The 24,300-nt window shown below is 46.3% G+C and overlaps 2 protein-coding genes across 6 annotated transcripts in view; one reads left to right on the top strand and one right to left on the bottom strand.

Moving 5' to 3' along the window:
- ZNF541 (zinc finger protein 541) overlaps positions 1-16,355 on the top strand; it is a 32,373-nt gene extending 16,018 nt beyond the window's left edge. For 4 of the 5 annotated variants that reach the window (XM_081962626.1, XM_081962627.1, XM_081962624.1 and 1 more), the window contains 9 exons: positions 2,687-3,020; positions 3,632-3,695; positions 6,116-6,258; positions 6,910-7,013; positions 8,026-8,101; positions 8,955-9,043; positions 10,627-10,767; positions 12,159-12,340; positions 14,152-14,380. In XM_081962626.1, coding sequence (XP_081818752.1) covers positions 2,687-3,020; positions 3,632-3,695; positions 6,116-6,258; positions 6,910-7,013; positions 8,026-8,101; positions 8,955-9,043; positions 10,627-10,767; positions 12,159-12,340; positions 14,152-14,311 — 1,293 coding nt within the window. In that variant the 3' untranslated portion in view covers positions 14,312-14,380. Of the gene's footprint in view, positions 1-2,686; positions 3,021-3,631; positions 3,696-6,115; positions 6,259-6,909; positions 7,014-8,025; positions 8,102-8,954; positions 9,044-10,626; positions 10,768-12,158; positions 12,341-14,151; positions 14,381-15,521 lie in introns of those variants that run through there. The other variant, XM_081962625.1, reaches the window with a different exon arrangement.
- On the bottom strand, positions 16,350-24,132 carry LOC309396981 (E3 SUMO-protein ligase ZBED1-like). Its single transcript, XM_081962631.1, has 3 exons — positions 23,433-24,132; positions 21,578-21,731; positions 16,350-20,730 (listed from the first exon to the last, which is right to left on the bottom strand). The coding sequence occupies exons 2-3, from the start codon at positions 21,723-21,725 to the stop codon at positions 18,677-18,679; spliced, it is 2,202 nt and encodes a 733-aa protein (XP_081818757.1). The 5' UTR covers positions 21,726-21,731; positions 23,433-24,132; the 3' UTR covers positions 16,350-18,676.
- Between the last annotated feature and the right edge of the window lie 168 nt (positions 24,133-24,300).

The raw sequence follows: 24,300 nt of genomic DNA, 5'->3' as shown, positions 1-24,300 counted from the left end.
CCCTCAAAAGTCTTAAAGTGGCCACGGTTGCAGACCTCTGCTGTAAAGCACGATGGGCTTATATATAAGTCCAAATGCTAAATGCTATTGCTATCTCGTAAGGGTTTTATCTGCCTGTCAGGCTATCCCCATGGAGGGGACAGATGGAGTTTGCCTGGGAAAAGACTGAGAAACAATGATTTGCCTACAGCTACCTAATCATGATCCAGTTGTGATGCAGCTCACCAGCATCCTGATTTGAGCACAGCCATGTTTATGTCACAAGTCAAACCCTAGAGGGAAACAGGCCACGGTGGGTAGGCCATTACTTCTCCTCCTGGTTGGGCCTCGAAGTTCTCCAGGCCCTTCTGCTTCCCAGTGGCTCAGCTTCTTAAATCCCTGCTCCCAGTATCTCTTCTGCCCCTCCTCAAGAAACGCCAAAACCATCATGTCCTCAACAGATAGGGTAGGGCTGCTGCCAAAGTCCAGCGAACCTCCGTTTTATAGTCGTTTAGTGGGTGAAATTTTAGCGGGTGAAATGGAGTGGTGCGGTGGCCTAGAGGTGGAGCTCTCGCCTCACAGTCAGGAGGCTGTGAGTTCGATCCTAAGGTAGAGGCAGATATTTTCTCTCTGGGTTCTCACAGTGGGAATATCTCTGCTGAACAAAACTCCGCGCTGGTGACAGGAAGGGCATCTGGCCATTAAATCACTCTGCTAGCTCCATTCAGTTGCCCAGATTCCACCCCACAAGGGATTATGGGCAGAGGTGGGTTGCTCCCGGTTCGGTCGAACCGGTAGTGGAATGTAGGCCTGGGTCGCAGAATCGGCAGCGACCCAGGCCTGCCACACCCCTGAAGCGGTTCCACTGGGCGGCCGCCATTTTGGTTTTTAGTGACTGCGCACGCTCAGTTCACTGTAAATTGTTCTGCGCATGCGCGAACAACAATTTACATTGAACGATGTGCGTGCGGGTTGCGAACCGGTAGTAAAACCGGCAGTAACCCACCCCTGATTATGGGGGTCGTTAAATGAAAACAATTAGTGGGTGAAATTACAAATGTGTACGTTTTAAGGGCTCCCTAGGCAACTTTTATCAATGCTACGTGAGGGGGTGGAGTCCTAAAGCCAGTGGCGGGGAAAGGTGGCCCATTTATGACTCATGGACTTCAGCTCCCCAGAATTCTCATAGCTGGCTCAGGAATTCTGGGAGTTGAAGTCCACAAGTCATAAAGGGACCATAGTTTTCTCCCCCTCCCCCTCCCAGTTCAACACTTACAGGTAGAAAGTCTGCAGCTGGAAGAACAGTATAGTGATGTCATAATCCCATCGCCAATGGAGCTGGCATTTTCAGTTTCCCTTCAGGATTGCAGCTTTCAACCTACTTTAAAGTACTTTTTTTTAAAATGAAAACTAGAGTGTAGCAGTAATTTATTTATTTATTTTTGCTATTGATCCCCCCCCTCTTTTTTTAAAAAATGTGGTTATTCAGTGTCGAGTTTCTGAAATCCTCTGGGCATGGGGCAGGCGGTAGAGATAACGGATTTTCTGAATGTCTCTTGACAGGCTCCAATTCCTAGGATTCCCTGGGGGAGATAACATTTAATATGGTATCAAACCTGATATATTTGGTACTGTGGGTAGATCTTGATTGTTATTTGTCTTGGTTAGGCTAATACCTGTAAAATCTTTGGTTAGCAGGATTGGTTGGGGCGGGAAGGGGGGGGGAGAGAAAACCAAGTCTGATGGTTTGGATATGTTTGCGAAAGAAACATAATTTGCCAGTTTGGTCTTAAGGCACCAAGCTAGAAAGCAGGAAATTGCGAGTTCAAGTCCCGCCTTAGCCGTGAAAGCCAGCTGGGTAACTTTGGGCCAATCATCAGGAGACGGTGACTTCTAGTCCCGCCTTAGGGTGTACATGAAACCCGCCTGGGTTAATTAGGGCCACTCTCTCTCTCAACCCAACCCACCTCACAGGGTTGTTGTTAGGGAAAATAGGTGGAGGACAGTGTGTTGAATATGTTCACCGCTTTGGCTTATTTATAAAAATAATACAGGCGGGAGATACAAATAAAATAATTTTAAGACACATCGTAAAAGGTGAGGCAGATTTATTTTCTGTTATTCCAAAGAGCAGCAATGACTAGCATAAAACTGGTTAGGAAAATGATTTTAATTAAACATAGGAGAAACGTCTTAGAGGGGGTGTAGTGACCTCGTCGTTGAGCTCTCACCTCAACTATCAGGAGGCTGTGAGTTCGATCCTAGGTAGCAGCAGATATTTCTCTCTCTGGGCACAAAGAGAAAATGCCTGCTGTGAACTCCGTGTAGGTGTCAGGAAGGGCATCCGGCCAGTAAATGCTCAGCTCCACTCAAGTCACCCTGACTCCACCCTGGTGCAAGAGATTACGGGGTCATTAAAAAAGGGGGAAAAAATAGAAGAAGGTTCTTAAGTCAAAGCTCTTTGATAGCGTAAGAGACAACCTGGGTAGAGTGGATTCTAGAGAAACCAAGCCGAGGTTGGACTAGATCCTATAATTGCAGGATCCCTGCAGTGGGATTCTAGGTGGTCTTTAATATCTTGAATAGTTGGGACAAAGATGCAGTATTCCTTTTAAGGATACACAACTGTGCAGGCCGCCTTCATTTTTTTTTCTTTTCCAGTCCATCAATCTAAATCTAGTCTTTGGCTCCATTTCTTTTGGATCAGGTTAACGAGAAGGAAAGCCAGGATGATAAAGATCTCCAGGAAGGCATGCCCCCCAAGAAGAAGAAGAAGCGAGCTCACCCAAAATCCCTGCTCATCCCACCTCCTTCCCCTGCTGGGAATGAGATTCAGCCTGGGACTGGAGGATGCTACCAGAGTAACCTTCGCTCACCTGTCTTCCTCATGGACCATTTTCTTCAAGGCTTAATGCAGTGCTCTCCGTACACACCTCCCCCCATGCTCAGCCCCATTCGCGAGGGCTCCGGCCTCTACTTCAACACCCTCTGCTCTACTTCTACCAATCCCACTCCTGTCTCCATGTACACCTCCGTTTTAGGTAATTACCCAGCACTCCTCCTCTGGGAGATTTGTATAAAGCTGCCCAATGTAAAATAAATCCACTATTTGTATCTTCTCTCCCTCTCTCCCTCCTTTCTTTCTTCCTTCATCTGTCTGTCTTTCTCTCTCTCCTTCCTTCCCTCCCTTTTACCTCTTTCTTCTTTCTTTCTTTCTTTCTTTCTTTCTTTCTTTCTTTCTTTCTTTCTTTCTTTCTTTCTTTCTTTCTCCTCTTCCTGCTTCCAATCAGCCTCCCCCACCAACAAAAGAGTATAGTTCTGTCTTTATTTATCATAGTTATTGATAAAGAGTTACCCTGTGGTAAGATAAATTTTATTTAAAAAAATAAACCATTGAAAATGGTCTATCCTCACCAAACAGCTGCATTTTTATCTCCATTTTTGCCCTTTTGGGGTTTAAAAAAAAAGTTGTGGGGTTTTTTTTTTGAAAGGTTTGTGATTAAACCTGTAAAAGAGCAGTGAAAAATAGAAGAAACCACTAACTGGGTCCAGTCCTTCGTCCTGCTGCTGAGGTTGCAGTTGACAATGATAAAGAGAAGAGAGAGGTTTCATAAACGTTGACTTTGTTTCTAACTTGTGCTTTTATTTTCAGATGGAATGGATGGAGCCCTTTTATTCTCCCTTGTGAAAGATACGACCAAAATTAACATAGAACCGTAAGTGACATCAGTGGGTGCAATAACACCTCGTGTTCTCTCTTTTTTAGTGACGTGTCGCTTAGCAAGCACAATATTTTGACTGTCGTAACTATTCTTCCATTTTCTTTCTTCTGTGTGCTCAAATCGTCTCTTGGCTATTTAATTTATCCACATGTTTTTATTCTTTTAGCCTCAGAAGGTGATTTGCAAAAACAAAGGACAAACTTGAGGGCACAATTGAAAAGAAAGACAATCAGCTGTGCTTTTAAAAAAAAAAAAACTTTTAAAGCATTTTTTTACTACCTATTCGCCTGAACCGGTAGTAGAAAAAATGCTTTAAAAAGTTTTTTTAAAAGTTCCAATGATCAGCTGTGCAACAATCAGCTGTGCCGGAACTTTTTTTTAGCATTTTTTTTTACTACCTATTGTGCCCGATTATCCGTGAGCTTCCCGCTTGTTGCAGGGGCCGTGTTGTGTGAAGTCCAGCTGCTTTTGCATTGTGTGTGAGTCAGCGGTGCAGGTTTTGTGTTATTTTTGTGTCAGGTGGGATCGTTTGTTTTTGAGCTCTCTGCGACTCTGTGAGGTTCCCGCTTGCTGCAGGGGCCGTTTTGTGTGAAGCCCAGCTGCTTTTGCATGGCGGGTGAACCAGTTGTGCAGCCACGTCACCTGGTCACATGACCACCAAGCCACGCCCACCCGGTCGCATGTCCATCAAGCCACGCCCACAGAACTGGTAGGGAAATTTTTTGAATTTCACCACTGGTTGCACTGTCTTCCATCTTTGATCAAGCACTGGCGGATACTAAATCAGGTATTAAACAACAGCGGTAAAATTGTTTCTAGATCCAGCAAACTCAAGAGGTGCCTATTCCCCCCCCCCCTTTCCTGCTAAGGCAGTGCTTCTCAATTATTTTCTGTCATGCCCCCACTAGGAAGAAGAAAACATTTCGCCCCCCCCCCCCTGCGCGACTGTAAATAGTATCATTTGTCTATAAAATTGTTATAAGTACACCTCTGCATAACATAGCACACCGGTCTTTCCTCGTCTCCCACCGTAGTCACATGCTTTCTTTCCTCTTTCCCTCTTACTTGTCTATCCTTCCTTCCACCCTCCCTTCCTCCTTCCCTTCCTTCCTGCCTCCCTTCCAGTTCCCTCCTTCCTCTTTCCCCCTGCCTGCCTGCCTTCTTTCCCTCCTGCTTATCTATGCTTCCTTCCTTCCTTGCACCTCCCTCCCTTCTGCCTGCCTGCCTTCTTTCCTCTTTCCCTATCCTCCTATCCTTCCTTTCTCCCTCCCTCCTTCCCTGCCTCCCTTCCAGTTCCTTCCTTCCTCTTTCCTCCTGCCTGCCTGCCTTCTTTCCCTCCTGCTTATCTATGCTTCCTTCCTTCCTTGCACCTCCCTCCCTTCTGCCTGCCTGCCTTCTTTCCTCTTTCCCTATCCTCCTATCCTTCCTTTCTCCCTCCCTCCTTCCCTGCCTCCCTTCCAGTTCCCTCCTTCCTCTTTCCTCCTGCCTGCCTGCCTTCTTTCCCTCCTGCTTATCTATGCTTTCTTCCTTCCTTGCACCTCCCTCCCTTCTGCCTGCCTGCCTTCTTTCCTCTTTCCCTATCCTCCTATCCTTCCTTTCTCCCTCCCTCCTTCCCTGCCTCCCTTCCAGTTCCATTCTTCCCTCCTTCCTTCTGCCTCCTTCCTGCCTGCTTGCCTTCTTTCCTCTTTCCCTCCGGCGTGTCTGCTTTTCTTTCCTTCCTTCCACCTCCCTTCTGCCCTTCTTCCCTCCCTCCCTGCCAGCAGCTCCTCCAGCATCCCAGCTGGAAGCAGCAGCACAACAGTCGCCGTTACCAGGGGCGAAGGGGTAGCGGTGGCAAGATCGGGCGACCGCCGCCCCTTTGTCCCTTCCCCAACAGCGGCTGTTGCGGTGGAGCTTCCAGACGGAATGCTGGCGGTGGAGCTGCTAGCGGGGAGGCGAGCTACGCGGTGGCGAAGACGGGCGGTCCCATGCTTCCCTCCCTCCCACCCCCGCCCGAGCAGGCTTCTTGCACAGCTCCAGCCCGCGGCTCCAATGAAAATCCACAGTCCGAAGTGCTGCCACTTCCAGGCGGGATATATTATGCCTCACCCACGCCTTCGCCGCCGTTGCACCCAGATGGAAAGGGAGCCTTCGCGCCCCCCTTTACGGAGCCTCGCGCCCCCCCAGGGGGGCGCGCCCCACTATTTGAGAACCGCTGTGCTAAGGGTTCCTTAGAGTTTAGGTCAGTTTCAGGAAACAGAGCTGGAGAAATTCTCCCTTCTAAGGCTGCGCAGAGACACTCTTTATACAAGCATCCATTTTTCTTCTTCTTTTTCCTTTTCAACAGTTACCTCCTCGTTCATGCTTTTTTTTTTAAAAAAAAAAGAAAAGAAATAAACGACACTGTTCCACATCTCTTCTTACTGTCGTTTCAGGCACATTAACATTGGAAGCCGATTCCAGGCAAATATACCCGATCTCCAAGACAGATCAACTCTAGAGGACTATAAGCACCCAGCCTCCCTGGTCTGGAAGCCCTGGGGCGACATCGTCACCAACAAGGAGACCCAGAAGAGAGGTGCAAGGACAGGTTTTCCTCCTCTTTGAGGCTCTTCCCGCCCCACTTGCGCACTCTTCTTTGACTTCTCCAGGGAGTCCTCGACTTACGACCGCAGTTGAGCCCCAGAATTTCCGTCGCTAAGTTGTTACGTGAGCTTGGGCCCACTTTACAACCTTTCTTGCCACAGTTGTTAAGCGATTCGCTACAACCGCTAAGTTAGGAAACACGGTTGTTAAGTGCATCTGGCTTCTGCTTGATCAGAAGGTTGCAAAAGGGGGGGGGTCGCTTGACCACGGGACACCGCAACCGTCATAAACGTGAGTCAGGTGCCAAGCGTGGGGGTTTTGATCACGTGATGGCGGGGAATGCGGCAAGCGTGGAAAAAACAGTGGTAACTCGCTGTTTTCGGCAGCTGTTGTAACTTTGAGCGATCACCAAGCCAACTGTTGTGAGCCGAGGACTGCCTGTGTACTTGTGTTGTTGCAGTCCCTGCTGAGCAGAAGAGCTTAAACCAGGGGTGTCCAAACTTGGGAACTTTAAGACTTGTGGTCTTCAACTCCATGGCTGGCTGGGGAATTCTGGGAGTTGAAGTCCACAAGTCTTAAAGTTCCCAAGTTTGGACACCCCTGGCTTAAACAAATCCTTTTTAAAACGAATTCTCTCTTGCAGTGGCAGATCTGCTAAAGTTGGCCTGCTCCAGCGCGATGCCAGGCGGAGGGACCAATTTAGAGCTAGCCATACATTGTCTGCACGAAGCCCAAGGAAACATTTTGGTAAGATGCTGCAGTGGGATATCCAGCTGAACTGGAAAGAAAGGGGGGGGGGGGGAGCTACCGTATTTTTCAGAGTATAAGACGCACCTTTTTCCCTCAAAAAAGAGGCTGAAAATCTGGGTGTGTCTTATACACTGAATACAGCATTTTTGGCCTCCCGAAGCCGCTCCCCCTTCACCAAAAAGGCCGTGCAGAGCCTTTAGGAGGCTTTCAGAGAGCTCCTGGGGGCTGGGGAGGGCAGAAATGAGCACGAAACGGGCCATGTTTTGCTCAATTTTAACCCCCCAGCAGCACTCTATAGACTTCCTAAAGACTATCCATGCCGGTTTTTTGACAAAAAATAAGCCCGTTTTCATTTCAAGCCTTTTTCTGGGTTGTTTTCAAGCCGTTTTCCAGCTGTTTTCAGAGCTATTTTCCTGGTTCTTTTTAGGCTGTTTCTGTGCCATTTTCCAGGCTGTTTTCAGGCCCTTTCTGAGCCATTTTCTGGGCTATTTTCAGGCTGTTTCTGGGCCATTTTCCGGGCTGTTTTTAGGCCATTTCTGGACTGTTTTCAGGTCGTTTTCAGAGCTATTTTCCTGGCTCTTTTTAGGCTGTTTCTGGCCCATTTTCCAGGCTGTTTTCAGGCTGTTTCTGGGCCATTTTCCGGGCTGTTTTTAGGCCATTTCTGGGCCATTTTCTGGGCTGTTTTCAGGTCATTTTCAGAGCCATTTTCCGGGCTGTTTTCAGGCTGTTTCTGGGCCATTTTGGGGGGCAAAAAACAGCCTGAAAATGGCCTGGAAAATGGCCAAAAACAGTAAAAGAAAAGTGATGCGTGCCCCGGCCAGCTGGTCTTTGGGTTTCCGGTGCTCTGGCATGTGCACATATATGCACATGCATTCCGGTTTGGGCATTGGGTGCCAAAAAGGTTGGCCATCCCTGGCATAGTCCATACACCCATATCATTTAAGATTTCCCCGGCTCTTTCTCCTTGACAAGTAGAGTTAACCATGGTCTTCTCTAAACCCAATTCTAGGAAGCACTGGAGATGATGTTACTCCAAGGGCCCCAGAAGCCTCCTGGCCATCCTCTGGCTAACTACCATTACTCAGGTAAAAGAAGATTACCTCCGTTGGTCAGGGTACACAGCCATGGGGTTCAGATGTTTAAATCCAGCCGCTGGAGCAGTGGGGCTGTGCAGTCAGCCAGAACACACCGTTGTGGTCGATTGGCTTGTGGTGGTTGTGGAGGGGGAGTTTCTGAGCTTCGTTGTTCTGTTGACCCTAACAGAACAGCAGTAGCGGTAGATATTTAAATTTAGCAGCTGGAGCAGTGAGGAGCAGTGAGGAGCAGTGAAATTTAGCAGCTGGAGCAGTGAGGTTGTGCAGTGAGCCCATCTCTGTTTTCTTCTAGGATGTCATTCTTTGGGGATAGAGGGGGTTGTACCCTTTGGAAATCTTGTTAAGTTCCTTGCCCTTTTCCCACCATCCTTCATTTGATGGGAGGAAAGAATGCCGTTCTTAAAAATGCAAAATGGAAAATTACAGTTTGGGCACTCATTGTAAAGTCAGTGATATTTGGCAAGTAAGTCCTTGGAAGAAAAGAAGCTTCAAGGTTTAAAAATTAGGAGTTAGGCAATAATAAAAAGGGATGTCAGTTAACTGTTGATTTAAATTTAAATTTTGTGGAAAATTGGACATTTTGTCCACTACTGTGATAGGAAATACGTCTAATGTTGTGTATCCTTTATTGGGAAATGTGCCTTGGTTAGTTCACCTGTGTGGCCGTTAAATGTTAATTAATAAAGGGAAACAGGCTCTTGAGTTTTTCAGAGGTATCAATAAACTCGCTAAGAAAGGCGGTTTTCCTCAGGAGACCAAAATAAGCCAAAGGGAGGCAACAAAGAGGTTAATTTTGTTAAGCAGATTGCTTCTATTGCTCATTTGTTTCTTGTTGGTATTCCAGGTTCACATCTGTGGACGCCTGCTGAGAAGCAGTTGTTCAAGAAATCTTTTGCCTTGCACAAAAAGGACTTCTACCTCATACAAAAGAAGGTGGGCCTTTCCACAAAAGGAGCGCTTTCATTTCCTCTTTCAAAAATACATCCTTTGTTTTGAATATCCCAGCTCTTCTGTTCCCTTTACAATCCATTGTTCTCAGGGCACACAGCCCAGTGGCTCATTTTACACTGAGCAGTTGAGGTCACTTTTATCCTAAGTTGTACTCCTTGACTTACAACTGTTCATTCAGTGACCGTTCAGAGTTATAACGGCAATGAAAAAAAGTGACCGACGACCATTTTTTTCACACTTTAAAAATATGTCTAGCAAATGTTGGAAATGTAATCAAAAAATGGGAACAACCGATCGTATGTGGTGGACTTGTGACAAAGCAAGAAACTTTTGGGGAAAAAATACATACATAGCTAGAAAAGATGATAGAAAAGCATGTAGATTTTAAACCTGAACTATTTTTACTAGGTATAATATCAGCAGAACTTGATAGGAAAAGTATGAATATCACACGTTTTGACAGCAGCGAGGATTGCAATCCTGGAAAAATGAAGAAACACCATGAGATGAAGAAATGACTAAGATATTAGAGTGTGCACAAATGGACAGACTGACATTAGAAATGAAACAGAAAGAAGATACAGAATATTATCAAATATGGAATCTATTTTATCAGTGGTTGGGAAAAAAAGGGTGGAGATTAAGAATTTAGTAATATGTATTGTTAAGCAAATTGAATACCCTGACAACACAATGTTTATTATGCACTAAAAAAAAAAAAACTGTGAAAAGAAGGGTCGTAAAATGGTCTCGCTTAATAGTGGAAATTTTGGGCTCCGTTGTGGTCATACGTTGAGGACTTTCTGTACCTGAATCTTAAATCTGATCTTGCACCCTTCTAAAGGCAGCATCTACATCTTTATTGAACTGTTTAAAAGAATTCCTATTGTGGCCTGACAGCAGCCAGAGTCAGACAGTGAGGAGGTTGGGGAGAGACATGGGCCAGTCCTGGAGGCTGGGGAAGGCTCGGACGAGGGCTCTGTGTCAGAGGTAGAGAGGGGGCCAGGGCCATCTGACAGTGATCAGATGCCTATGGAGCTAGACAGCAGTGAGGCAGAGGAACAGCTGGAGTCTGTTCCAGTGTGCGCATGCGCAGAGTTGCCAGAAGAAAAGAACTCAGAAATCAGGGTAGACTTGGGAGAAAAGCCACAGGTGGACGTTGAATGGCCCCTCCCATAGGAAATAAAAGAGGAGCGAAAGGAAAGGGGGCTTTTGCAGGAAACATTTCATTCATTCGGTCATTAGATTCCTTTCAGGAGTGTGAAGATCTGTCCGTGAATCTCAGAGACTCTGTGCCCAGCCTTTCCTTGCACAGCACCTCATTTGGAAAAAAAAATTACATGGCAGCTTTCCAAGTTAGATAAGGTCTGTAGTCATAAATATTCCTTTGAAAGACTGTTTGCCAGGCCTTGGCTGAATGGGAATGACACACATTCGTTTAATAAAAGGGATTTTGCTGGGACCAGGACTCTGCCTCCTGCTTTTTGGGGAAGCCCAGGTCAGAACGGTTCCTTCTGTTTTGCCCATATTGAAATGATTTTTTTTCTTTCCTCCTCCTTCAATAGATACAAACTAAGACCGTTTCTCAGTGTGTCGAATACTACTACAGCTGGAAAAAAATACTCAAATTTGACTGCACCCGAGCGCAGGTGGGAGAAAAGAGACCCAGGACCAAGCAGGATGAGATGGAATTGGAGGAAGAAAAGGTAGAGCAAGATTGAAAAGTTGGTTAGGAACAACAGCTGAGATTTAGGAGATGGATTTTTTTAAAAAGCTACACCCCCCCCCCCCCGCTTCCTTGCACCATATCCACTGCTTACTTTAGAAAACACAGAATTCACGCAGCTAATTTTCAGGGTCCTGCAGGAGATTTCCCTGATCCGATTCTGATTTCCCTTTCGTGAAGCTGTCGGAATAAATATTTGTTCTGTAAAAATCCGTGGTATTTTTTCCGTGTTTGTATTTTGCAATCTAGAAAGTGGTTCTTTCCACACCGTTGCAGCTTGTTGATTTTCAGGTTAAAAGTTGTTGCAGCTCCTTTATGGCTCCATGGGCTCCTCATAAACTGTTAAGGACGGACTGCCTCATGAATTAGAAGCGGCTGTACTGTACCCATTTGAAGATTGCACTTTGCACTTTCCCAAAATGGCTGGCGAATTGATTTTATTTTGATCCTTAAAATAAAAACGGAGGCTTTCAGGGATCCAATCCCTGTCCTAGAACCCTACTCCAAATATAAACAAAATTGAAGGAGCACAGAGAAAGAGCAGCCAAGAGGATTAGGGGACTGGAGGCTGAAACATTGGAAGAACGGTTGCTGGAACTGGGTATGTCTAGTCTTATGAAAAGAAAGACTAAGATTGACATGATAGCAGTGTTCCACTATCTCAGGGGTTGCTTCAAAGAAGAGGGAGTCAACCTATTCTCCAAGGCACCTGAGGGCAGAACAAGAAGCAATGGGTGGAAACTAATCAAGGAAAGAAGCAACTTAGAACTAAGGAGAAACTTCCTGACAGTGAGAACAATTAATCAGTGGAACAACTTGCCTCCAGAAGTTGTGAATGCTCCAACACTGGAAATTTTAAAGAAGAGATTAGATAATCATTTGAAGTGGTGTAGGGTTTCCTGCCTAAGCAGGGGGTTGGACTAGAAGACCTCCAAGGTCCCTTCCAACTCTGCTTTTCTATTCTATTCCATGCCATTCCATTCTATTCCTATTCTTATTCTATCCTAATTGCAGGCTCAACTAAGGTCCATAAGTTAAAAGAGTATTGTACATAATGATGGCAGGTGCAGTCTTCATTTCTGTTTTTCACATGGCTTTTTAGGGTTTATTGTATTGATCTACTGCAGAGATCTTCAAACCTGGCAACTTTTAAGACTTGTGGCCTTCCAACTCCTAGAATTCTCCAGCCAGCATGGGAGTTGGAAGTCCACTAGTCTTAAAAGTTGCCAGGTTTGGGGACCTCTTGATTTCTACTGTGACTGACTGACAGTTTGGGACGATGGGGCTTTTCATGGCTCAAGTAGCTTTTGGTCATTGGGAAATTGAGTGAATTGTAATCAAACCAACGTGTGGATGTTCCATGATTTGCAGATGGTATGCAGCCCCAAGAAACGGTACTGCCACCTCCCTGAACAGGAGAACAAGCCGAAATCGAGAAATTACAAAGAGGCAACGCCTGGTGCCTTCAGTCCAGCCAGCAGCCAAAAGGACGTTCCAGATGCCCCCAGAAGCACAAGCGGCCAGGGGGTCTTCCCTTGTAAGGAGTGTGCCAGGTAGTACGCCCGTTTATTTGTGCTCTTTGATGTTTTACGGTCGTGTTCGGTTACGATGCTTAATCTCCGAAGGAGTTCCCCGCTTCCATGTTTTATCTGTGGGCTCATTTGCTGCGGCCTCTCAGAAAGCTTTGCCTTCCTCTGATGGCCGTTGGTCCATGCGCATTAGAAAAAGCTGGAGCAAAGAGAGAACCTGCTTCATTTTATATTATTTTATGTTTACTTTTATTTTCATTCATTCATTCATTCCAGTAGTGCAGTGGCTCTCTCCTCACAATCAGGAGCCTTTGAGTTTGCTCCTAGGTAGAGGCAGATATTTCTCTCTCTGCGCACATAGAAAATATATCTGTTGAATGTAACTCCGCATTGGCGACAGGGAAGGGCATCTGGCCAGTAAACACTTAGCTCCATTCAGTTGCCCAGACTCCACCCTGCAAGGGATGATGATTCATTCATTCATTCATTCATTCATTCATTCATTCATTCATTCATTCATTCATTCATTCATTCTACAGCCTCCCGTCTTTGTCAATGACTTTGGGCGGCTTATCATTTTTTTAAAAAAACACATCACATTTGGAATGCTAAAAACATTTTAAAACAATAAAGATATCCAAAATAAATATACAGAACAGCCAAGACAATTGGCCAGTTAACCATACAGCGGGGAAACCTAGCAGGTTCAGCATCTCAAACTCCAGAACTCATCCAGGGTTTTAGGACCTTAAAAAAAAGGCTTAACAGGGTTGGAGCCACTCTTAATTTCCGAAGGGAGGATGTTCCATGGAGAAGTCTAGTCCCCGACATTCTGTGGCCGACGGGATCTGCAGCATGGCCCTTCCTCTCGATCTGGTTGGGTGAGCAGAGGGTCTTGGGCAAAGGTGACCCCTCAGGCACCACAGTCCCAAGCCATGCAAGGCTTTAAAAAGTAACCACCAGAGCCTTGCATTGCACTCCGAAACACACCGGTAACCAGTGCAGCTCATGCAGAAGTGGTGCTACATTTGCCATGTATCTGGCACCGTTTACTAGTGTTCGCTTACACTGGCTGATAATAATTGCTTCTGTGTGTTTATGGGGGGGGGGGAGGGAGAGAGAGGGAAGGAGGAAAGGAGAGAGAAGGCGAGAAAGGGAGGGAGAAGGGAGGAAGGGAGAGAGGGAAGGAGGGAGGGAGAGATAAGGACGGAGAGAAAGGGAGAGAAGGAGAAAGGGAAGGGAGAGGGAGGAAGGGAGAGAGGGAAGGAGGGAGGGAGAGATAAGGGAGAGAGCAAGGGAGAGGGAAGGAGGAAGGGAGGGAGAGGAAGGGAAAGAGGGAGGAAGAGGGAAGGAGGGAGGGAGAGAGGGAAGGAGAAAGAGGGAAGGAGAGAGAAAGGGAGAGGGAAGGAGGGAGGGAAAGAGGAAGAGAGAGAGGGAAGGAGAAAGGGAAGGAGAGAGAAAGGGAGAGGGAAGGAGGGAGGGAAAGAGGAAGAGAGAGGGAAGGAGAAAGAGGGAGGGAGAGATAGGGAAGGAGAGAAAAAGGGAGAGGGTAGGAGGAAGGGAGGGAGAGAGAGGGAAGGAGGGAAGGAGAGATGGGGAAGGAGAGAGAAAGGGAGAGGGAAGGAGGAAGGTAGGGAAAGAGGGAGGAAGGGAGAAAGGGAAGGAGAAAGAGGGAAGGAGGGAGAGAGAGATAGGAAAGGGAAGGAGGAAGGGAGAGAGGGAAGGAGGAAGGAGATAGAAAGGGAGAGAGGGAAGGTGGGAGGGAGAGAGAAGGAGGGAGAAAAAGAGGGATAGAACTGTACAACTGAAGAGTGCTGCCTCTGGTCTACTACTAGGGTGTTTGACAAGATAAAAAGTCGGAATGCCCACATGAAGCGCCATCGACTCCAGGAACAAATGGAACCAATGATAAAAATTAAGTGGCCCATAAAGCACTTGAAAAACGAACCAAAGAAGGAAGAGAAAAACTTGGACATGAATTTCCTCCAGTGGTAAAACTGGGAAGGAGCAGTTTCAGGGGTAAGAATGCTGTTAAAACTACCAGATGCCAGGGGAGGGGGGGGGCGCAAGAAAAAAATCAGGTTTCTTGTAAAAATTATGTTTTAACACTCCCACAATAGATAAAGACGAGTTTTGACATACCTGGGTTTGAGTTAGCAAGGGAGAGGCCAGCTTAACACCTGCAAAGTTCATTCACCCCTCTACTATCGTATTGAAGGCCAGGAGTTGACATCCTGGATGGCACAGGGGTGCCCTTAAGAATTTTAAGAACCCCACCCTCCTCCATCCTTCATTACAAGTAGCTAAATTCACCGTACGGTTTGACACGATCATGTCTTCAGCTTCTGCGTTCCACTCTAGGACAGAGGTCTTCAAACTTGGCAACTTTTAAGACTTGTGGATTTTAACTCCCAAAATCCCACTGGGAGTTGAAGTCCACAAGTCTTAAAAGTTGCCAAGTTTGGGGACCCCTGCTCTAAGACAAGCTGACAAAGGGGAAGACAGGGAATTCACTGTGACAAACAGGCATAGGGAGACTCGTAAAATTTACAAGAAATAAGGGGAAAACGAAGATGGTCGAACTACTGTTGATTCCAGCAGTTTGTTGCGTATATTTTAACACAAAGAGACTCCCCTATCATCTCTCTTCCAAGAAGCATTCACCGAATAGAAACAAAAAGAGAATAACAGCATCTCACAGATCAACTTAACGATGTCAGCTTTAACCCTTTGTATTAAAGGTATTTGGGGGGGGGGGGAGTTTCTGTGCCAGTACAGATTAAATTTCTTTAAAAAACTCAACATTCTATTGCATCGGATATATTCCTATTCCATCCTATGTGACTTCACGAATTAAGACTGCATTAAATTTGAGATACAAAGACTTAGAAGTATGTTTATTAAGCATGGCAAGATCTTCTGATCGGGCGTGTTTTAAGAATGGTTTTCTGGAACGTAATCCTCCGAACTAGACGGGTTTTATGGGGGCTCCGTACGAAACGGGCTGATTTCAGAGGATTAACTTCCAGATTTGAAGGTATAACCTTAACAGGTAATTTTAACAAGTTGATTTAAACTTGCAAATCACATCCTCTGCCTAGCGTATTTTGTTGCATATCTTGTTCAGTTTAAATGTTATGATACTCTAATTCTCTCTTTCTCTTTCTCTCTCTCTCTCTCTCCCCTCCCCCCCATCCCTCCCCAGCTGTGTCTTGTAGAGTTCTGTTAATATTACTATTTTTATTTTGAAGGAGGATAAAGTAGACCGATCAGTGAGAAATTGCCATTGTATTTCGTATCTTTTTCTGTGACGGATATTGTACAACTGCTTTTTGATTCACCCTATAGTGCCGAAGTGATCTGTTCTTGTTATTTTATATGCCCTCAGCGTTGGTTATTAAATTGGGTTTTGCAACCAAAAAACTTGCAAACAGCTTTCTGGATTTATTCTTTGGTTAGCTAGCTCCGATCCAAATGATCGGAAATCCAGAGAGAATGGGGGACTCTGTTGTTGTGTGTTGATCAGAATCCATTACCCTACCAGGTAGACTAGACCAGGAAACAAAAGTCTGGAGCAGGTATGTCAAACTCAATTTATATTGAGGGATGCATCAGGGCTGCGGTTGACCTTGGGGGTGGGGGGAGGAGTGGACAACTGGGTGGGCATGGCCAGCTTGACGCCACTCACTGGGCATGGACAACTGGGTGGGTGTGGCCAGCTTGACGCCACTCACTGGGCATGGACAACTGGGTGGGCGTGGCCAGCTTGACGCCACTCACTGGGCATGGACAACTGGGTGGGGGTGGCCAGCTTGACGCCACTCCCCAAACTACTGCCATGTTTCCTCTTCCCATTGGGTAGACTGAGCTGAAGTGACACGGCCGGCCCCTTACATTCTCCAGGATGGCCTCGTGGGCCGGATCCAACCACAGTGCCGTTGTAACTTTGAATGGTCACTAAATGAACTGTTGTATGTCAAGGACTACCTGTATTTTTCTAGGCGTCTTCGCGTACATAGTCAATATAATTTTACATAAAGCTCAGCACTGCCCAGTAACAACACTAGACAGATAAACTGAATTATTTTCTTTATTTTATCCACTGAATCTATTCACCTCGGTGAATAGACTGGGTGCTTATCTTGTTAACCTCCTTTCGGTTTATTGACAAGCCCATATAGGAAAGAGGAAACAAAGTATGGAACATCATCCTAAATTAATTTTGTTAATCCTGGTTAAGGGAATGTGGTTTACTCCTCCCTGCCAGATACAGTGGTATCTTGGCACTCATTGTTAATTCTTTCGGGGGGGGGGCACAATGAGTACCAAAAATGATGACTACTAAACCATTTTTTCCCATAAGGGGAGTGGAATTTGCAGGAGACAATAAGTTCAATTAATTGGTTTGTGACTCTCCGAGGCTCCTTGCCAAATTTTGCGGATATCAGCCTGGCAGCTCTCCAATCCAAATAAGGTCTGTGACCGTAAATCCTCCCTTGAAAGGCTTTGCTGGATGTGAATGAGCAGAATTCACAGTAAACTAATAAAAGGGTTTTTTGTCAGGACAAGAAGTTTGTTCAGGCTCTTGGGAAGCCTCGCTCAGAACACCTAGCTTTGCATCTGATTACTTGCTAAACAGGATTAAAATAGAATAAATAAGCACTATGAGTTTTATCTCTATGAACCTTTTCAAAGCGAGAGGCCATTATTATGACTTGCAATATAGCCAGCACGTGTCTTACGGATGGCAACAAAACCCAGGTTCCTCCAGGGCGTTCTATTTAAAATGAAACACTTTGAAAAGCAGGCATATATCCTGGCATTTTATAAATTATTGTTTGATTTCAGGCACTAACCGCAATTGGTGGTTGCACATCTTCACCTATTGGTTTCCATGAGTTTGCTTTCCTTTCCTCCTGCGCTCCTATAAAGCTACTGACAAACTTGAACATTGGGCACTATCTAACAAAATAAAATTCAATGGTGAAAAGAGTCAGGTTCTACATTTAGGCAAGAAAAACAAAATGCACAGGGACAGTATAGGTGGTACCTTGCTCAACAGTAGTAACTGTGAAAGGGACCTTGGAGTCCTAGTGGACAACCATTTAAACAGGAGCCAGCCGTGTGCAGCAGCTGCCACAAAAGCCAACACAGTTCTAGGCTACATCAACAGAGGGATAGAATCAAGATCACGTGAAGGGTTAATACCACTTTATAAGGCCTTGGGAAGGCCACACTTGGAATACTGCATTCAGTTTTGGTTGCCACGATGTAGAAAAGATGTGGAGACTCTAAAAAGAGTGCAGAGAAGAGCAACAAAGAGGATTAGAGGATTGGAGACTAAAACATAGGAATGGTTGCAGGAACTGGGTAGGTCTAGTTTGATGAAAAGAAGGACCAGGGGAGACATGATAGCAGTCTTCCAATATCTCAGGGGTTGCCACAAAGAAGAGGGAGTCAAGCTATTCTCCAAGGCACCTGAGGGCAGAACAAGAAGCAATGGGTGGAAACTAATCAAGGAGAGAAGCATCTTAGAATTAAGGAGAAATTTTCTGACAGTTAGAACAATTAATCAGTGGAACAGCTTGCCTCCAGAAGTTGTGAATGCCCCAACACTGGAAGTCTTTAAGAAGATGTTGGATAGTCATTTGTCTGAAACGGTATAAAGTTTCCTGCCTAAGCAGGGGGTTGGACTAGAAGACCTCCAAGGTCCCTTCCAACTCTGCTATTGTGTTGTATTACTCTTGCTTCTTAATTCAGTTAGGGCTGCGTTTGAGCTGTTCACATCCTACCGAGCAGTGGTGGGATTCAAGCGAACCATAGCATTTGTTAAGTTAGCAACACGGTTGTTAAGGGAATCTGGATTTCCCACATACTTTGCTTGTTGAAAGCTTGCAAATGCAGATCACGTAACCCCAGGACGGTTGTAAATATCAACCACTTGTCTGGATTTTGTTCAGGTGACCATGGGGATGCTGCAACGGTCGTAAGGGTGAAAAACGGTCGTAAGTCGCTTTTTTCAGTGTTGTCGTAACTTTGAACTGTCACTAAATGAACTGTTGTGCTGGCTGGGGGATTCTGGGAGTTGAAGTCCACAAGACTTAAAGTCGCCAAGATTGAGAAACACTGATCTACACTATAGGGAAAGCTTAGGCAGGAGGCAAACTGGTTTTTAAACCGAAGGATGAGCTCATCCCCGATTCCAGTTTGACTAAAGTGACCTGAAAATCATCTTTTAATCCTTTTTTTTCTAAAACTGATTGTCCTCTTCCTCCCTCCTTCCCTTCCCGGTGTATTGGCTGCATCAGGATACGCTGATTTTTATGCTCTTCCCACGCCTGGTTTTTTTTTTTTAATTATTCAGTACTGGCTGTGCCCAGACTTACTCAGATTCTCGTTTGCGTTTCGCATCGATTCTAAAAAGTCAAAATTTTGGTGCAAGAAAAGAATTTGGTCCAGGTTTTCGGGAGCCAGCACGCCTCTCCGGTGCCCCAGCGCACTTTCACTCGCAGCAAAGGCCTGATCCGGCGGCACGACTGTCACCGGTATAGCTAAATATTGCCGGGCTAACCGAGCCACCGAAGGGAACCGGTGTTCGTTGCTCTTCCACCAATCCAAAGGGTTAGTGCTTCGCTTGCAAAGAGGCTCCACGATGTAGTTCTCCAGCTGTTGATGGATCTCGGGCATGCTCTCCGTTGGGTCTTTCCCCAGAAGGATGTCATACATACTCTGAGGTTGTCCGCCTGAACCTCTGTCCTTAGGAGCAGCCAGCTGGCTGGCGGATTCGCTCACCTCTGCTTTGTAGTCAGCATTGGGCACCCAGAAGGGGTTGGTCGGCGGGGTCTGAGGGTTGAAGAACTGGGACAACATGGCCTTGACCTTCTTGTGCAACTCGCTCCGTAGACCTGGGCTGAGGAATCTCATCTCCTTGAACCGAGGGTCTAGGAACGACGCGATCACCGCCGGGCTCTCCAGCAACTTATTCTCCTCCAAAATACCCCAACGCTGGGTGAGTTCCCCTCTGATGTTGTTGACCACCGTTTTGATGACGCCGCTGGCTTCTTCGGACTGCTGCCCGATGGCGGTGATGATGCCGTGGATGCAAGGCATCAGGGAGGAGATGGAGAAGTTCTGCTCTTCTCGCAAGAAGGACGTGGCGATCTTAAGCGTCCTCATCACGGGCACCAGGTCCTGCAAGAGCTTCCACTGGTGATCGGCCAAATTCTGGACCGCTGACGGCCCCTTGGGATGCTCCTCCAAAACGGACATGACGGCCCACTTGAGGTCCAGCAGGCACTCGCACATCTCGATGGTGGTTATCCACCGAGCCCCGGTGTCCGTCACCAACTTCAGCTTGGTCTTGTTGATGGCTTCCAGTTTGCTGTTGAGGGAGCAAGTCGCCTTGGCGTCTTGCTGGAAGTAACGGACAAGGCTCCGAGCCGTGGCCAGCGCTTCCTGCACCTGCTCTGCCTCGAGGCCGGCCTTGACGCAAAGGTGCAGCAGGTGAGCCGCGCAGCACAGACTGGTCCAGCCGTAGCCGCATTTCAGCTGGGACCCGTGGGCCTCCAGACCCTGCAGGCTGTCGTGCATCATGCAGAAGACCGATTTGTTGGACAAGCCGAAGTCTGTGAGGGCCGCATACAGCCGCTCTCCCAGGTTGCTCTCCGCTTTGTTCTCGTGCACCTGCTGGGTTTCTAGGATGCACCTGGCCCGCCGCCACTCTCCATCAATGAAATTCGTCACGATGGTCAGGTACCTTTGGTTGGGGTGAGACAGCCAGAACTCGGCGCAGATGACAATTGACTGAGCGGTCTGCAAGTAATGTTCTAAGTGCTGCTTGACGACGTTGTATCGATGCCACAGCATGCTAGAGAGCTGCACAGGGGACGGGAGCACGAAGGTGGGTTCTAAGTAGCCAATGAGAAGGCCGAAACCTTTGTCTTTCACTACGGACAGGGGATGCAGGTCCCGGAAGATCATCTCTAACACCAGCTCCAGAATCACGTCCGTCCTGGGTTCGGTGCAGGTCACCCCCGCGTGGTAGGGATTGTTGCTCTCGGGGGTCAGCTGGCGAAATCTCTTGATGGCGCTCTCCTGAGCCACGTAGTCGGGCTCCGGCACCTGGTCGTCCTTCAGCTGCGAGAGGAGGGTGTCGCGGATGCTGTGCTTGCGCACCAGGTGTTCCCTCATGGTGGTGGTGCTGTTGTGGAAGGAGAGCTGCTTCTTGCAGACGTTGCATTCCACGTAGGCGTCGCCCAGCTTGGTGTAGTAGTTCCACACTTTGGACTTCCGGCGGTCGACGTAGAGAGACGTGCTGGTCCCGTCGTGGCCGTTGCCTTTCTCGCGCCGCCTCCTGGCACAGGGGCCCAGATTGGCTGGCACTGCACAAGTATTGAAAACCATTGAAATCTCCTCTGTCAAAATGGAAGGGGAGAGGACATAGTAACCCCAACATTTGTGGTTCAACATAGTTGAATGGGCCACATATCAAAGGATTGGGAAGAGGGAGCACCATCGTCCAAGACTGACATCACTTTTTATTATTCGGCTACTTGGATCTCATGACAATTCTTATCTTAGGTGCATTCCCAGTTTCTACGATACAATCACTCTTGTCCTTTACAAATTGCCAGGGTGTCGGTTTAGTGGTTAAGGGGCTGGTCTAGAAATCACTACTCTGCCTTAGGCGTGAAAGCCCGCTGGGTGACTTTGGATCAATCACCAGGAGATGATGAGTTCTAGTCCTGCTTTAAACATGAAAGCCAGCTGGGTGACTTTGGACCAATCACCAGGAGACTGGGAGTTCCAGTCCCACTGTAGGCATGAAAGCCAGCTGGGTGACTTTGAACCAATCACCAGGTGATGGTGAGTTCTAGTGCCACTTTTGGCATGAAAGCCAGCTGGGTGACTTTGGGCAAATCACCAGGAGATGGTGAGTTCTAGTCCCGCTTTAGGCATGAAAGCCAGCTGGGTGACTTTGGGCCATTCACTCTCTCTCTCTGAGCTCGACTAATCTCATAGAATTATTGTGGCAAAAGTAGGAGGAGGAAAGAGTATTAGGTATGTTTGCCACCTTGACTTATTTACAAAGTCGTAAAGGGAGGGGAAAAAACCCTAATCAATAAATAGAGAAATACATGAATAATTCTACTTAAAGAGAGCAACACCCAGAGTTGCTGCCTGGGGAATTCTGGGAGTTGAAGTCCTAAGGTTGAAAAAACACCGTTCTAGGTGCAGCGATTCCTGGAGAAATTCTCATACCTTGCACTGTCTGAGGATAGGATGGAGCGAGTAGAGGGAGACTTTGAACTTCCAAGATCTCCTTGGGTGGGGGCTCCCCATCAGTCTCCTCAAGCTTGACACATTTCTGCAAGAAGTTGCTGACCCTTTTGGAACTCACATCTTCCATTGCGGTCTTAAAGTGAGGATCAAGAGGGGGAGAAAAAGGGCAAAAGAGGATCAGAAACAATACGCGAATCCAATCTTCATGCTTTTTCGCATAGTGACTTCCTCAAGAGCTACGGGGCTAAATAACTCCACACAATTCACCTTGCAGGAGAACGAAATGAAAAATGACGGATTTATACAAGATTGGGACCTTCTTAGCAGAATCTTTGCATATTTTGGTTTGGGACAAGCCACAGGCCTGTAATCCAGTGCTAATATAAAAGGTTGACATATAAAATGATAAGAGATTGGTCAATTGCATTATATTGGTTTTTACACCCTCATTTCACCCTGAAAAAAAATATCCTTGTTCTACTTAATGTTCTTATGCTGTTGACTACAACACCCATCACTTAAAACATCATAGTGTCCTGGTAAGGGTGAGGATCTTTTATTAATTATATTAGAGGACAATTCAGAAATCAGATTTAATGCTGTGCCTCTCAGCCTTGGTAGCTTGAAGACGTTTGGACTTCAACTCCCAGAATTCCCCAGCCAGCTTTTAATTATTAAGTCAGCAAGATCAGATACCCTTTTCCGAGATAGACTATTAATACCACCAAACTGTTTAGAAATCTCTTTGTCCCAGATTTTTTTTGGTTTTTTTAAAAAAGTCTGTCTATTTAGCATGGCTGGCTTATATATATGTATTATAATGTACATTATAATTACAGTAATATGTATGTATGTGTGTGTGTGTGTGTGTATGTATATATATGTGTGTGTGTGTGTGTATTTGTGTTACAACCCCTGGTATGCCCAATTTATTTATTTATTTATTTGTTTATTTATTTGTTTATTTATTTATTTATTTATGGCTTCACAAATAAATAAATAAATTTGTGGTTATTTATTTATCAGCACAAATACCACACACACACACACACACACATATACACACATACACACACATACATAAAACATAATGTATGTTTAATATATTTTATTAATGAGACAATTTATTTCATCGCTTGCTTCTTGCAATCTCAGAATCGCACAAGATTTATTCCATTCAAGCTTGCAGCCCCATATTGCTGGGGCAGCTTTCCCTGGGGCAGATTCCAACCCCCATCGTTCTCCACGATGTTGTTATCTGTTGCACACTTGCCTCAAAAAAAAATTCTGTATGCTGCTGCAACCACCTAAGAAGAAAATAAATAAATAAACGCATATTGTGCTTGTGCCAACAGCGGGCTTGTTTGGGACAGCAATTTAAAACGAGGATGCAAATTTGAATGCATTATTTTGCCTGTATCGAGCTCTCCAATGACATCAATTTCACCGTTACCAATTTCATCCGATAGCCGAAGAGATGCTTCAAAACGCACCTACTTGAATCCCGAGGGAGGCAAGGCGAATTAGGTTTTAATTCCCACCAGGGGCTCAACCCAATCTTGCCGACACACACACACGCCGGATCCATCCATCCATCAGGAAAGCCAAAAGGTTCCTTAGAGACAGGTGAATTTTCTGCTGCTGGAATTCCACTCTGCCCATCCCGCCTCCTTCCCGTTAAAACATTCCCCCCAAATGCGTCAAAGGCAGCTTTTGGGAGTGTGAACGGCAAGGCGAAAAGTTTCCAAGGACCAAAGGCAACCGAATTGGCACCCCAGATTCCCTTGCCATCCTTAACAGGGAGATAAAACAAAGGCTGCAAAGGGATACTCACTCCTTTGTTATCCTGAGACGAGGGCAGCCTCTGGGTCTTTGCGGTCTCACAGCTCCTGGTGCAGCAAAATGGGATTACAGGCTAACCTTTACAGGGGGAAGTGATTCCAGTAGGGCTCCTCTAAAAAGTTCACAGCAGGGCTAAAAGCGTCCCCCACCCCACCCCGGATTGCGAGGGGGCTCCTTCCCGGGACAATTAGGCTGCCTTTTATTTTTGAAAGCTTGTCTTTCTCCTGCTTAGCTGGAAAGCCACAAAGGATGCCCTTATCTGGCGTAGCCGTTAGAAGCCCCCTTTCAATGCTTGGGAGGGCGATGGCTGCAAAGTTTTATGTATTTATTTATTTTGCTATCGTGCTGTTAGTGGTGTTACGTTTTTTTCCCCTTCAGGTGTCCTCAGCATTTGGGATTTGCTACCCGGATGCTGGACTTCCTTGGCAAAGACTGTCCGAAGTCTGTAGCTTTCTGGTTTTCCGCAGAAGAAAAATGCTGAGGACAAGAGCTAACAGATATTAACATTGAAAACAATGGTTGCAGGATTTGGGTTTGCCTTATCTAGAGAAAAGAAGGATTAGGATGACACGGTAGCAGGATTCCAGCATTTGAAGGGCTGCTGCAAACAGGAGAGGGGTCAACATATTTTCCAAAGCACCAGAGGACAGGACAAGAAACGAATCAAGGAGAGAAGCAACTTGGAATTAAGGAGAAACTTCCTAACAGGGAGGACAATTAGCGAATGGAACGGCTTGCTGTCAGAAGTTATTGGCTGTTCCATCATTGGAGGTTTTTAAGAAGAGACTGGACAGTCACTTGTCTGAAATGTTATAGGATCTCCTGCTTGAGCAGGGGGTTGGACTAGAAGACCTCCAAGG

Source organism: Natrix helvetica, assembly GCF_964273705.1.
Source record: "Natrix helvetica genome assembly, chromosome: 9".
NCBI classification, from domain to species: Eukaryota; Metazoa; Chordata; class Lepidosauria; order Squamata; family Natricidae; genus Natrix; species Natrix helvetica.
Note: the sequence above shows the minus strand (reverse complement) of the source record. Positions and strands in the feature narration are given on the sequence as shown.